The sequence below is a fragment of the Equus caballus genome, chromosome 8 (assembly GCF_041296265.1).
Source record: "Equus caballus isolate H_3958 breed thoroughbred chromosome 8, TB-T2T, whole genome shotgun sequence".
NCBI classification, from domain to species: Eukaryota; Metazoa; Chordata; class Mammalia; order Perissodactyla; family Equidae; genus Equus; species Equus caballus.
In genome coordinates, this window is record NC_091691.1 from 16,832,729 (window position 1) to 16,848,253 (window position 15,525).

The window sequence follows — 15,525 nt, forward strand, 5'->3', positions numbered from 1 at the left end:
CAAGGACCATGTCTGAGTGCCTCGTGACCCTGGTTTAATCAGCAGTAGCGGTGCGCGCTGGCAGAGTCACGCTTTCCACACAGCTGTGCCATTTCTGCCTTGAACCCCCGACGCCTCTGCAGCATCGACTCTTTTTTTTTTTTTTTTTAATTCATTTGGGGCCAATAATATGCTTTGTTGAGAACCAGGCTTTGTAAAATGAAGAAATTAGCTACAATGACATTGCGTGGTCTACATTAATGAGTTGTAACTTGATATCAAGTTCATTATCAAAACAAATTCCCCATTTGCCTGAAGCCCTATGCTCTGTGTTTAGCTGAAAGAAAGCCTCCCCTTTCTTTGTTAAAGCAGGAAAGCAGACGTTCAGAAAATGGCAATTTATGCTGAAAACCCCCGACACACCCTTAACGGAAACTGGGTAAATTGTCGGCCTGTCCTTCACAGCTGGAGACACCTTCATGCTCTTCGGCTTTTGGTTTAAAACATTACCTGGGCTGCTCTGTTATCAATCTTATCTAACGATCTATTTACCTAAAGTAGGCAATTACAGAACGGGCTCCCATTACAATCCAGGGCAGAAGAAAGACCATTAATGGAGCAAGGACTCTGCGGGATTGGGCGCCTTAGTGATTGGTCTGAAAGGCCACCTTCCCTTGGTGTCCTGGGGACCAGGCTGTCTAGGTTTTTCTTTTTCTCTTTTTAAGTAGATGAAATTGTTACAAGAATGAAAGAAGCTAAAAGGAAGCATAGGAAGGGCTGACAAATATGGTTAGGTGTCAGGATACAAAGGGGAGGGGTTGGGGAGAGAGAGCAAGGAAGAGGAGGAAGAGAGAAGGGGGGAGGGAGGGGGGAGGAGACAGAGAGAGGAGAGAGAAGAGGGAGAGAAGAGAGAGGGAGGGAGCAGAGAGAGAGGAGAGAGAAGAGAGAAGAGAGAGGGAGGGAGCAGAGAGAGAGGAGAAAGAAGAGGGAAGAGAGAGGGAGGGAGCAGAGAGAGAGAGGGAGAAGAGGGAAGAGAGAGGGAGGGAGCAGAGAGAGAGGAGAGAGAAGAGGGAAGAGAGAGGGAGGGAGCAGAGAGGAGAGAGAAGAGGGAAGAGAGAGGGAGGGAGCAGAGAGAGAGGAGAGAGAAGAGGGAAGAGAGAGGGAGGGAGCAGACAGAGATAGGAAGGGAAGACAGAGAGAGAGCTTTCAAGCACAACTTCCGAACCTGCAGTGAAATAAAAACTCCTTTCTGGGGAGTCACATTTTTGATTTTCCCTGAATCAGGGCTGACTGCTTAGGGGGCATCTGACCTCTGGCCAACATCCCTGCCCCTCCATTAAGGCCTGGACCTTGGATTACATTCAGGTCCTTTAGGTGCCAGAAGTGGCTATCTTCCTTTCACAGGCGGACAAGGAGCAATGGAGTTCAGTTTCCTTTCAAGTCAATTTGCAGTAGGATCCTGTTCTATCATCAGAAAGGAAGAAAAGCGACACTATGGTTTGTGAGTAACCGGAGACGGCTGCATTTGATGTGACTTCTGTGTTTGGTGTGACATCCTCCCCCAGAATGCTCCCGTAACTTCTGATGAGCTCTGAAAGGCTTCGGCCCCAGGAGGATGCAGGCTGTAGGAACGTGGTCTGGAACTGAATTTGGAGGCTTGAGAATGAAGCCAAGCGTGTGTCCCAGCTAATAGCAGCAGCTCTGGGCATTGTGCAGAAGGGAAAAAACCCGTCCTTGGGACCACGCTGGCTTGGTTTTGAGTCTTGGTTTCTCCATCACACAAGTCACCTTTTGTTTCTGAGCCTCAGTTTTCTTATCTGCAAAATGGAGGTGACAGCACCTTCCTCACAGGGTCATCGTAAGGCCTCAGGACAATGTTCGTGAATCACCTGGAGCATCATTAACCCTCAGTAAATGGTAGGAAAATAGCATAACAAGATAGACCAACAGGTACGATAGTGTAGACTGAGGAGCCAAGATACCGCTGGCATCAGACTCCAGAGGGAAGTGAGAAAGACTACCTTGAAGGAGTCTTCGAGGCAGCTGTAGGAGAACGGGTCCCTCGATTCTTATCCACTCTGAGAATATAGACACAGAGGCTGGGCAGGGAGAGAGGGATTTGTGACTGGTTTCTTCGACAACGGCTGCTAGGATGCTTTGAGTCCTGACCCCAAAGGGAGGAGCACACTTCCTCCTTCACTTCACACCGGATGACACAGAGGCCTCCATGGGACTGTTGAAGAGCTTCAGATGTGACCCCTGAAGATGGGGGTCTGGCGGGTTGGTCTCTGACACCCTCCTGGAAAATCCAGAGCACAGAGGCAGGCTGGGGAGTGCTCCACTCCTGGGGCGGGGTGGAGAGATGGACAGTGGCGGAGCTGGGTTGGGAAGTGGTGCTGTCTTCAGTGGAGTGTCAAAGGTGTGTGAAATCTGGGGACCAGAGGTGACACCCAAAGCAAGAATGTCAGCCTGGGATTCAGCCCTCAATAGCTCCCACCAGAGGCCTGGGAGACCCCAATGAAGAGAGTCTGGGCAGGGTGGACTGCTGGTAAACCAGAATCTGAGAGGCATACATAGCAGATAGACAATATGTAAAGAGCTGGAATCGATCAGTAGAGAACTTTCAAAGAGTCAACAAAAGTGCCTACAGGAGAAGGAGCCAGCTTTGGACATCAGGGAGAACAGCGACATCTTATCACAGTACCAGTAAGAACTCTCCTGTGGCCCCTATTTTCCCTTCCAACCAATGCAGTTGGAAACCTATGGAGGGGGGCGATCTCCATGAGGAAAGAAACGGGCATGCCCCACACTTCCCCTTGGTGGCACCTGAAGCCATCTTTAACAGGCAGGAGGAGGAGTGTAGTCTTCTCCTTGAGGGAAGGTTGAAGTGTTGCTTAATATATTAATATGTTGAATCAATGCTTTTAATTTTGGATCATGACCGTGTCTTGTGAGTTAAAGGGACTGCGAGACTGGCTACTACCCAAGGGCGAGCAGAAAAGGCACTGGATACATTGTTTTTATGCCCAGGTTGAAGAAAGCCTTTCCCCACTGAAAATATTTGAAGGGAGCAGTGAGAGAAGGAAAACTTGTGTTTTCATTAGATCCCAGGCTTCACTCAGTGAACAGGTTACTTCCGTGATTACTGACATTACAAAAGGTAGGACAGAGGCTTCGTGAGGTTTTTGGCAGCGGGCTGGAGAGTCCTGTGGAATGTGTGCCAGTTGCTGACTTCAGGGACCCCTAGGGTGAGTGGAGTATCCTTGAAACACTCCTTGGACCTTGGTCTTGATGGGTGAGGACAAGCCGGAAGTGCATAGCTTGTGGGATGCAGTCAATATTTTCTCTAACCCCCAAAGCCCCTCCAAGTAGTTGCTTTTTCTTCTTTATGCTCTCCTTTGGAGAGTGGGGACATATTTTCTATCAATCCACCCACTCCCAGAAAAGCCAGGCTTCCTTTGTTAAGTAATACATAATGGTTAAAAATGAGAAGTCTGCAGGCTGACCCAACTCGGGTTCGAATGCCAGATGGTCCACTACCTAGCCGTCAGACTCTGATCAAGTTATTTAACCTCTCTTAGCCTCAGTTTCCTCACCTGCAAAATGGGGTTAACAGTGCCTACCTCTTGGCATTGAAGAGTGGATGGAAGTGGATAATTCACATAGGGCTTTGGCATGGCACACAGTAAGTACTCAACCCATAGTATCAGTGATTTCTATTATCATCATCATGACTACACAATGTGCCATTTATTTAATGTTAAAACATTGACCTCTTTTTAAATCTCATGGAGGATACAAAAGCTTGCTTCGTTTTTCTATCCTCGGACAAACTTGGGAGAATGATGATTCACGAGGAGAAGGATTTTTTTCTCAATACTATACTATCTATCTTTGACCAAAAAACCCTGATATTGGCATTACACACTACAGAACACGGGGGTGGTTGCGATGTACATAGAGCACCAAAAGGTGGAATAATGCTAATAACAAATCAACCTCAGTTATTATTCTGGACCCAGTCTTTACGGACATTATCTTGAATCTTCACAAGATTCAGTTACAGGTGAGAAAATTCAGCGTCAGAGAGGTGAAGCAGACAGCCTAAGATCGCAGAGAAGGCAAGCAGCAGCAGAACGAGGACTCAAACTCTGGAATGGATCCGTGGCCCGGGAGCTAAGTCAACTAGCCCTGACATGAGTTTGTCTGGTCCGCCAAGGTAACTCAAGAATTACTCTTTATTGAGACAATGTATATCTCAAGCTCCAGAGCTGCAGAAATACAGGACAAGGAGGGTTATTTATTGGTTTGAGGCAGGGAGGGAAAAGGTGAAGAGGTTCCTTAAAGAGTCGTCCATGCTGCCTGCTCTAGCTCCCATGGACCCTGCAGAATGTTCCCTCACTCCCAGCATTTTTCCATCCCCTGTGAGGATGCCAGATTCATGTTCTCTCAAATTTCTTGGTACCTGTCAACAAGCTTTGCTTCCTGAGTTTTGAAAAGCCTCTTTTAAAATGTCTAAAAATATCAAAGAAGCAGTTTGATTAGTAAAAGATAGGATCAGCTAATAAGCAATAGCAACACAGGCGAGAGTCATGTGCTAATTGCCTTTTGGGCATTTTTTTCAAGGGCTCTTGGAAATGCAACATTTCAGTCGTGTTACCCTTTTGGCTGCCGTTTCCTGAATGCATAAAAAATGATCAGCGTGAGAGTCATCATCTCCGGAAATGTCAGTATTTAAATGCTTTAATGCTTGATATTTGGGAGCCAATGGCTTTGATTTCTAAGTGCAAAGATGAAGAGATAGCATTTAATAAGCACTTACTATGTGCCAGGGGCTTTTCTTAGCCTTGCCTCATTGATCCTCTCAACAACTCTACAAGACAGGGAGTGTTATTATTTTTATATGCGAGATAAAGAAACTGAGGCACAGAGTGTAACTTGTCCAAAGTCACACACATAGCAAGTATTAGGATGGTATCCATATTTATGGAGCACCCAGCATGTGCGGGGGATACACCTGTGAACAAAACATCTGTGGCTCTTGTCCAAATGGAATTTATAGTTACCTGAGGGATGCTTTGCCTCGCTCAGCACGTGGAGCTATCCTTGGTCCTGAGAATAGAGACTAGAGAGAATATTGCATGTCTAGCCAGTGCCAGGCACGGTGCTAGGCTCTGGGGATAGAATTGTGAACAAGGCATGGTCTGTTCTCCAAGGAGCTCCAAGTCTAATGATGGGATCAGACAAATAAACAGGCAATTATGATGCAGGGTATTTTTTTTGTAAAAAATAAAAAATTCAGTAGGTCAGAGCTTGGATTTAGAGGGAATCTATTTAACTAGATATTTACCCAAATTATTCAACCCAATTAAGTTGTTTACAATTCTCAACATCTCAGCCACACAAAACCCAGAACACTTCATTCCCCATTAGCTGGACCTGTCTTCCTCTCTGTTTTATCTAGCAGATCTTGTCGGTATATTGACCCAGACTCAAAATATGCCTTTCTTAAAAATGTGACTCTAATTAGAAATGGCTTATAAATCTTCATTAAAATGAGCATTGTTTAGAAAGATGAGTCTAAGCCACATACAGTTTCCCCCACCCCATTCTTTGCTGTGTTTCTCTTCTGGAAAAGCTCGCTAGCACATTTAGCAAGAGCTCAAGAAAATGCAAATGTCCTTGTCTGTGGTCATGGGCACAGTCATATTCTTGTTTGCATTGCCTCCAGTTAAAATTGGCACTTTCCTTTTTCTGACAGAGACTTTTGAAAATACTCTTTAAAGATCGCACCAACAGATGCCCCTTTTGGAGAGGTATCGTCTACTGCCCTTTCCTACTGCAGTCAACCGCTGATCTTAAGAGCACAGGATCTCTCTGGTTAGTTAGTCCTGGATTCAGGTCCCAACTCCACCGCCTGCTTATCTGGGTCTCTCTGGGCAAGTTACAAAAACTTTCCAAGCCTCAGCCTTCTTTTCTCTGCAAACACAGGTAAAGATAGCACCTGCCCCATGGGATTCAGGAGTTAATTTTAATAATATATGCAAGGCACCTGATGCAGAATAGATGCTCAATAAGTGGGAGCCATTATTTGCTCTCTAGAGTCGCATGGTAAGGAGAGAGCCCAAAATTGCCAGGTTAGATTTCCTGGTTCTGCAGATGAACATGAAGAAATCAGAGAGGTTAAGTGATTTGTTCAAAGTCATACAGCTAGGTAGTGAGAGAGCTGGGATTAGAACTCAGCCTCCTCATTGTAGGCGAGGGCCATGTCTACCCCACCACTGTTCAGAGCTCTGGAAACATCTTGCCATGGAAAACTAGGCAAAGAGAAGTGACAGAGAGAGAGAGAGAGTGAGAGAAGAGAATGTTCTAGAAAGAGGAAGAAGGTGGAAGGCATGGCATATCCAAAAACAAGTTTGGCTTATGAGTAGGGACCAAGTAATTAGAGATGAGGCTAGAAAAGTTGGAAGGGACCAGAGCCTTTAAAACCTGATTAAAGATATTAGTCTTCATTTTGAGGGCAATGGAGGGCCATTTAATTGTTCTAACCAGGAGAATGACAATATCCTATTTGCATTGAAAGAAAATGGATTGGAAGAAGGTCAGATTGAAGGTAAAGAGGGCAGTTAGGGGACGGTGGAATTGTCCAGGCTAGAGACCACGGTACCCTGGACCAGGCAGTGACCTTGGGGAAGGAGGCAGTGTCCACAGCACACCTGCCCCGAGGCAGTTGACTGGACATAAGGGATGATGGAGAGGGAGAGATCAAAGACAAAGCTTGGCTTTCTGCCTGAACAACTGGGGACACGATGGCATCATTTGTTTAAATGGGGAATGTTTCACCATCAGATAAGCACTCAACTGGGGAAAAGTATTCAGGACTCTAGCAGTCCTCTGCTGCCATGGTTCTCAACTGGGGATGATTTTGACCCCTAAGGGACATTTGGCAATCTCTGAACACATTTTTGGTTGTCACCACTGGCAGTGCTATAGCATCTAATGGATAGAGACCAGAGATGCCGCTCAACATCCTACGATGCACAGAACAGCCTATCAGCCCCAAATGTCAATAGTACCAAGGTTGAGAAACCCTACTCTGCTGCAATTCAAAGCCTTGAAAGAAGTAACACATTAGAGCTTTCCGGTTATTGAAAGTTTCAGTGGGAATTCATGAAGTAGAGTCCTCCCTAATTTGACAACCCCTGGAATGGGAACTTGAGTAACGTCATGTACGGTTAGGGAGAATATGGAAAGATTTATCTCCTGGAGCTCTGTAGGAGGGCATTTTGTTGAACAAGGTACAAAGAAAGAACTTGTTCCTTGGGGGAGAGTGGTGATACATCACCCCACCCAACGTATTAGAAAATAAGTTCTGGCTTTGGTTCAGTATCCCATTGGTATGAGACAAATCTACATCCAGCCAACATTGAGGATTCAGATCAGATGGCTTCACTGCACATTTCTTCTCACGGTAAAGCTTGTTTCTATCTCCTTATATATATTTTATATATTTTTTGCCTTTCTTTTCTCTCTGTTTTTTTTTTTGCTGAGGAAGATTTGCCCTGAGCTAACATCTGTGCCAGTCTTCCTCTGTTTTGTATGTGGGTCGCCACCACAGCATGGCTGATGAGTGGTGTAGGTCCCTACCCAGGATCTGAACCGGGGAACCCAGGCCACTGAAACAGAGTGCGCTGGACTTAACCACTAGGCCATGGGGCCAGCCCCTTTTTTCCCTTTCTTTTTGGTACTTCTTGTCATCTTGATTCAAGGTTATTCAGGAATTTTCTCTCCAACAGGATTGTGGGTTCCTTGAGAGAAGGTCCCTGACCTGATGCAGCTTAGTGTCCTGAAAACATCTGTCATGGTAGGTGTTAAACTTACATCTCAGAAGGTGACCCTGACTGTGTATCAGGCTACAATGGGGCATGTTCTCTGTCCTTTCTGCGCCTGAGTTACAGCTCACCATGGACCCCTCAAAGCCCCTGATAATGCTGACTCCATCCCAGAAACTATCCCAGCTGTGTAATCTTCCCACTTTGTGAAATCCAGAAAACCCCGAGGCGCTTCCAGGCCGGCTTGCAAACTGATCGCCAGACGAGGCTAATTTTCGAGTTATTAAATAAAACTACCAATTGCATAAATTCCAATTTAGGCTGAAATACATTAGATCAAAATTGAGCCCCGCAAGAAATTTTCTCATCAGAGTTTGAAAACAGGAATTTAGAAGGGAAAAATGCCACCGTCTCATGATAGAAGGTATCCCATTACCGGTGATTATGATTTTGAATTTAGCTGTCAAAAAGATCTCCGAGCAAAATATGTTGGTTTGTTCAGTCCAAGAAAGGTTTAATTGGCTTCTGTCAGATTTCATGTAAATGCTACTTGCCACTGAACCCCACGTGGATTCTGCAGCTTTTGGATTTAACAGCTGACGGCTGAGTCTTTGGAGGCTGTGGGCATGCTGAAAAAGGGGGTCTGGAGTAGGTCTCTTTTCATAGTTGTGCAAAGGTTTGTCTGACCAGAATTTCTTCAAGCCCCTCCAAAGGGTGGAAACAGATGAGGCCGTGATAAAGATGGCACACATTCCACCGTCTCAGCTCCCTCTTCATGTTATTTCCTGTAAGTATATTTTCCATAGTTTCCAGAAGGGTGTCCCATGTGATTGTCTTTTTCACTTTTGTATCCCCAACACCTAGAATCATGCTTGGCACATCCTCGGAGCTCAGTAAATATTAGTTGAATGAATGAATGTTCCCACTGGTAGCTCCATTCTTCCCTGGCTCCCCCAGCCCTCTGATGGATACTGCGTTGTTTTTAAAAGTACAATGGGGCCAAGTGCCCTTGAGATTTCTCAGCAGTTGCCGTGGAGGGTGGGGAAAGTGTCTTTTTTTTTTAGGTTACTCTCTGTGGGTATGTTGCTTGGGACTCCCAATGTCTGAGTTTTTGAGAAATCATCTGTGCCAGTCACTGCTGATTAGTCAATTCAACACCCAACTCCAATACCTTCACCTCTCCCTTGCCCCTTTTTTCCATACTTGTGTTAGATATACACTTTCTTGGCCATTCTTGCAGTTAGAAAAGGCAGTTGTGGCAAATGAGACATAAGAGAAAATATGCTGGGAAGGTTCCTGGAAAGCCTTTGTTTGCCTCATAAAAGAGACAAATGTAGGTCTTATTCTCCACTTTTTCCTCTTTCTGCTGGAATGTGAATGTGATGCCTGGAGCTGGGGCAGCCATTCTGTGGTCACAAGGGAAAAGGACCTGCCAGTCCTAACACTGGTGAGCTCTTGAACCAATGCAAGCAGGCATCCATCTCCAGATTTCTTATGTTAGAAAAATAAATTCGTATTTGTTTATGTCACTGCTGTTCAGTTTTTCTCTTACTCGCAGCCAAAAGTGATCCTAATTGACACACAAGGTTTTCCTTTTTTCTCACTTCCTTCCTGTTCTCCATGGGATCCAAACATGAACAATGGGACTGAACTGAGAGTGAAAACCAAGGGTCTCAAATCATGCTCAGGGGCACCCTGTTTTCTACAACTAAGGTTTTTAACTGGGTCAAGCATTTCTGCCATTTCTCTCTCCTACAAGGCAAATATACTCTCACATCAGTTCTAAAAAAATATCCCTAGACCCACCTCTTCCCTTCTACTATTAAGCTGGGGCTTGGCCTCACTAATGATGGACCCTACTCTGTGACTTTAGAGTCAACACTTAGCTTCCCCAGACTTCATATCTGGGCTGACCACATCTTCAAAATAGTGATGGTGGTGCTCATGTCCAGTCAGAGAAGAGAAAGGAGCACGAGGAGTAATAATAACCACTGTCATCACTTATTGCGGGTTAACTGGGTACCGAGATTGTGCTCAGTATTTCATATGCACAATTTTATTTAATTCTTCCAAAACATCTATGCAGTAGACCCTATTATTATTCAACCCATTTCACAGAACGTCATATTAGAGAGTGTCAGAGAAAGGATTTGAGCCCGCTTTGTCTGACCTCAAGACAGAGACTCCTACCCAGTCACTAAGCTTATAGCATATCAACTAGACTCTTTGATGTGTTTCTTCTATCGCCCCTTCCCCCGCCCTCGCCTCCCCATGCTGAGCAGCTGCCTCTTTGCAGATGAGACAAAGAGCTTGCTCCTTTTCATCCAGCATAAAGAGAGTGCCTATCACTCTTCCTGTGTCAGAAGGTAATGAACACGCGCTTTCCCCCCATGCAGCCTGATTTACGGTGGAGGGGAGCCCACCGTCACATGCGCCTGCAATTAGACCCAGCAAGATTCACCAAGGCAAGCAGTACAGTCCAGAGCGCCAGAGCATAAAGGAAAAAACAAAAACAGAACAACAACTCGAATTCTGCAATTGTCTCATGAGGTAGCAATGGAGCCAGAAGAATCTCTAGGAGAGAGAAAAGCACTCATTGCTTTTTCCCTGGCCTAAGTCACAGAGGGATGAAAAATGAAGGTGTGGCTGTCTGGAATTCCTCAGAAGTGAATCACAAGTGGTCGTTAGATCTTTTATTTTATTCTTTTTCAAGGTAATCAGTGATTCAGTGCAGGGGGCATGGTCTCGGTGATTAGAGGCCAGAGAAATAGCCCAGCAAGGAGCTCACTTCGAACAAAAACCAGTGACTCACCACTTGAGTCTTCAGGCCACAATTTCTCCTGTCTGGACAAGGAGGAAAATCATTTCATGTTTGCGGTGGAAATGTATTGTGCTGGGAGTCAAGGCTTCTCTCGTTGGAGGGAACATTTCTAAAATATGTTGGTTCTCCTTTTTTGATTCCAGGCAGCCCGACTGGGTGTACAATGGGCTGAACTTCTGAAACTGTCTCTGAGCATCCCCATTCCATCCACAGGGGTGGCGGCTGGGAGTGGAGATGCTCAGGCCAAGGTCTTCTCCACACCTGGATTCTGCCTGGTTTGCCGCCTTCTCTCTGCACCTGCAAACTCACGTCTTGGCAGAGAACTAGATCCTGAGACTCTTCAAGCTTCAATCTACCCAAGTGCAAAAGGAGGTTAGTAACAACACCTCTATCACAGAGTCAATAAAAGGATTAAACAACAGTGTGATAACGGCTAACGTTTCCTAGTGTTTACTCTGTGCTAGGCTCTATGCTGAGAGCTTTACCCATCTTAACTCCTCTAATACCCACAACAACCCTATGAGAGAGGAACATTTTTAGCTGTATTCCATCCATACTAAGATGTACATTTTCACATCTCTGAAACTGGGGCACATCTCATAATGGAAACAGGTCATAGTTTAATCAGTAGCATTTTCTTTCTTAGTGGAAAAAAATTGTGACGCATCTTGAAATGGAAGGCTTCTTAGACAAAATATGGTGTGCCCGTTTCACAGATGAGGAAACTGAGGCACAGAGAGGAACTGATTTGCTCGAGGCCTCACACCCAGTTAAGTGGCAGAATTGGGGTTCGAACCCACATAGTTTACTGAAGAATCCGCTCTTTTAATCACTAAGCCAGAATATGAGCGGAACACCCAGTATGATTCCCAGCTCTCAGGATCTGCTCCAATTAGGGACGCTTCCTCTCTCTCTCTGGGTTTTTAATGACAGCGAGGTAGAAACTTCGGGCACCCAGAGACAGAGCTTGTATAAACGATTCCATAGCTCTACAGTTTTTGCCAAACGCCATTTCTACATTTCCATTCTAGAACACGGAGGGGAGTGCACTAAGTACCCTTCTTCTTTTAGCCTTTTCCAACAAAGAAAATGAGGGTGCATGGTATCTATACATGCTCTGCTCCCTCCCTCCCCCGTGGCTAATGCAATGATGCTTCTCTTTTGCTTTCTCCGGAAATAAAGGGAAAAAGAACTCCCTAAACAGATTAGGGAGCCCGACATAGGGCGAGCTAGAAAGTTTCTTCAACAAAAGATGTTCAAGCAGAGGATTTGCATGTATTATTCATATTCCTTCTGTTGAAAAAAACTACAGGAAGATGTTGTACCAGGCAGGGTGCCATTGTAACATTAGTTACAATATAGCAACTTCCATCCCTGTGAGAAGGAGAACGACTGGGTTCAGAGGGCTTCAGGACGCATGCGGGGCTTTCCCCGGGGGTCGCCCATTACCCCAGCGCACAGTGGACTCAGGGTAAGTGGTATTGCCTTGGAGCCCAGCGACGCCTCACCTTCCTCCTCTGGGAAGCCAGATTTTCCCTCAGATCAGTTCCCACTGGACACTTGCCTGGCTGTCTGGTATTTATTATTCTCTTTTTATGCATCATTCCCCCCTCCCCAAAACAAACCTGAAAATGATCTGAAGCTAGAGATTGTGCCTCAAGCCTTCTTTTAGTATCCCCCGCGTCATGTGTTAACCACTGTCACTGCTTGATTAGCATGGCGAGGCAGACAGGGCTTGACCTCCGGAGCCAGACAGATACGAGTTCAAATCCCTGCTCTGTTCCTTGCCAGCTGAGTGTCCTTGGGGAAGGGACCTCTCCTTGCTGAACCTCAGTGTTGCCGTCTATCTCAAGAGGAGGTGACAGTTCACACCTTGAGGTGTTGTAAATGGTTCTGAAATATCACCTGTAAAGACTTCAGCTCAGAACCCAGCACGTGATGAGTACTTGATACCTGCCAGTTATCGTCGTTATTATCATCACTGCGATTATTATTGGTTTAATTTACACCACAAGTTGATATTAATCCCTGCATCTTTTCTTGTGGCTTGTCACTTTCTGATTAGCCTGGTTTAGGTTGATCAACGCTTTACGGTAGCTCTAAAAAGTTGAAATTTCTAAAGGCACAATCCTTCAGGTGTGAACCAGGGACACCCTGAGGTTTTCATGATTTCCTGGAAAGTGGGGTGAGGGCAGCAGGATCCCAATGAGTCTTTTGTGCCTGGGGTCTTATTTCCCTGGAAGCCTTCTTTCCTTCTCTTGACTTCCCTGGAAGCCACCTTCCCATCATCCCAACCTCTGTATCTTCCTCTACTTTCTTCCTTTCTATCCCAGGATGGAAAACTCTGTTGCGTTTACTTGGGTACATGGCTTCTTTCCTCCCCAAATCCGACACACAGACAAAGACACACACACACGAGTCTGAATTAGCTGTCGCTTCTCTGTGTTCCCACAACACCCAATGATACTTCCCCAGCACATTCATCACCCTGCATTGTAATTATCTATTTCTTACCTCGTTCCCTCCTGATCCAAAACATACACGCTATAGATGGTGAAATTTTGAAAGGCAGGTCTCATTTGTTACAAGAGCAGGTGTTTAGTACATAACAGGACTTCCATAATGTGCTAAATGAATAACAATATAACTAAAATCTAGGGAGTGCTCACGTGTGTCAAGAACTATTCTAGGATCTTGGTACGAATCATTTAATGCTCTCAGCCATCCCATGAGGAGGCACTCTGGTGTGCCCATTTTACAGCTGGCAATACTGAAGCAGAGCAATTCCAGAACTTGTCCAAGGTCATAGGGCTGCCAAGAGATGGACGCAGGGTTGAAACCCAGGCTATTTGGGTCCACCACCCATGCTCTCACACTCACCTCTGCTTCCGAACAGTCCACCTCACTCTTCATCCGTCCCTCCTTCCCTTCCCCCACTGCTATGCTGGCAAGTTCAATCTCAGAGGGGGCTGCTCTGGATGGAACCCACATCTGTGTAGCATTTTGAGGTGATAGGAGACACATGAAGACTGCATCTTGCAGAGTGAGCTCGCTAAGAGGGCTGAGCAATGAGGGATGCATAAAGATGTGTTAATCCTTAGAAAACAGAAGCTCACAAACACTTCGGACTACCACGGAATCATGGGTGAGGCGTAAGCTCTCTTTTGTGCATTGACTCCCCCCTCGTCCTTCCTGGGCCAGGACTTTGAGCCATCTGTGGGCGGACACAGTGGGCCGGTGCCGCCTCTGACCCTCTCTCCCACTCACTGCTCGCCTACCTTGGCCAATCAGTGGTGCTATAGGGGCTAGGGGCTACAATAACAAAGACACACTTAGCAATGACATAATTGGCCTACCCAGTTATGATTATTTAAGAACAGAAACTCTTGACTCCAGTCATTAAATACATACCAATGATTTTTTTCTCTTTCAAATCAACAACAGTATTTCATGTTGTATATACACACTATGAAGTGTTCACACCACGCTAAACAATTTCCATATCTTTCTTCACTTAGTCCTCACACTGTTTCTGCCTAGCTGACGCTCCTGTTCTCACTCCGCAGACATGAGGGAATGAAGGCTCAGGGATGCTAAGCAACTTGTCTAACGTCAATCACTGGTGCGTAGCAAAGTCAGACTCCAAAACCAAAAGTGTGACACTCTGCTGTTTCTGTGTAAGAGAGAGACTGTGCACGTACCCTGAGCCCAGAGGATCTCTGAAAATAATTTTGGCGACAGCAAACCTACAATTCATCTTAATTTTGTTCTGGTGGTCTACAGTGTCACTGCCGATTTATTCCATCATTTTGGAATTACTGGCTAATAGGGTGGCCCAGCTCACCGTTCTGGCTGGCATTTTCATTCTTTACGAGAAACTAACCACTGATAGCAAAAGGGATGTGTCTCGACAATTTAATTACATCATGACTCTTCTCTTTCCCTGTTCCTTGTTGGTCTGGAAGCTAATTCCTGCTTCACCTGATCTGGAAAACATGATTGGTTTCAGCCGAGAGAGGAGACTTACCGGTGTTAGATGGTCTGAGGCAAAAAACGGCCAGAGGCCACCCAAGTTGGAGGAACTCTGAATCTTCTTGGTGGCCGGTATCTTGGTCATCTTGGAAACCCTTCAGTCTTAGCCGGTGTTCCCAAGGGAAGGGGTTTTCCGGATTCTTCTACTTCAGCAGCCACTGGTGTGAGAGGCACCAATTTCTCCCTGTCTCCCAAGTGCCAATTACACAGACTCCAAAGAGGTCTCTGGCCCAGGAGTAATGGGAAAGCAACTCATCAGGGTTTCCCACCAACAGGATAAGGAGGTCCGGATGGGGTGGAATCAGGTAAGCCTGAAGTTATTCATTTTTCAGAAAGTTAGAAACTTTTATGAGCTTTCCCCTCTTTGGAAGAGGATATCTTCCTCATCTATAAACAAAAATAAAATACGAACTGAAAAAATAGAACTCCACGGATAAAATATGAGGGGGGCCCATGGACGGGCCCCCAGATCCTCATCCTAAGGCGATCCCAGCTTGAGGCTCAGGTTCCCCCTGAGAGGGAGCGACAGCAGCAGCTAACTGTCAGGCTGGGGCCCACTCGGTTGCCTGGCAACGAGACGCCATGGGAGGCTTCCTCATTGGCTGGGATTGGTGGGGGCGGGGTCGCGAACTCCGCGAGGTTGCTCGGATGGAGGCTGGGAGCAGGCAGCTGGCCAGGGAACCACATTCTCCGAACTCTGGTTTTTCCTCTCAGGCTTGAGGACCTCAACCATTTCCGCCTAACTACAAGACACTTCTTCCTTTCAAACTCTGCTCTGTCCTGCCATTAACCCACTAGTCATTTCTTGTGTCTTGGGTTGGGTAGCTCAATGTGTGCCTTTTGCCCAGCAATTATCTTAAC

The 15,525-nt window shown here is 45.9% G+C and overlaps 1 protein-coding gene across 4 annotated transcripts in view; it reads right to left on the reverse strand.

Annotated features, from left to right (window-relative positions):
* The window catches only part of CCDC60 (coiled-coil domain containing 60), a 157,870-nt gene extending 142,609 nt beyond the window's left edge, over positions 1-15,261 (reverse strand). For 2 of the 4 annotated variants that reach the window (XM_023647055.2, XM_023647054.2), the window contains exon 1: positions 14,660-15,235. In XM_023647055.2, coding sequence (XP_023502823.2) covers positions 14,660-14,749 — 90 coding nt within the window. In that variant the 5' untranslated portion in view covers positions 14,750-15,235. Of the gene's footprint in view, positions 1-14,659 lie in introns of all 4 variants that reach the window. The other 2 variants (XM_005612563.4, XM_023647053.2) reach the window with 2 other exon arrangements.
* Between the last annotated feature and the right edge of the window lie 264 nt (positions 15,262-15,525).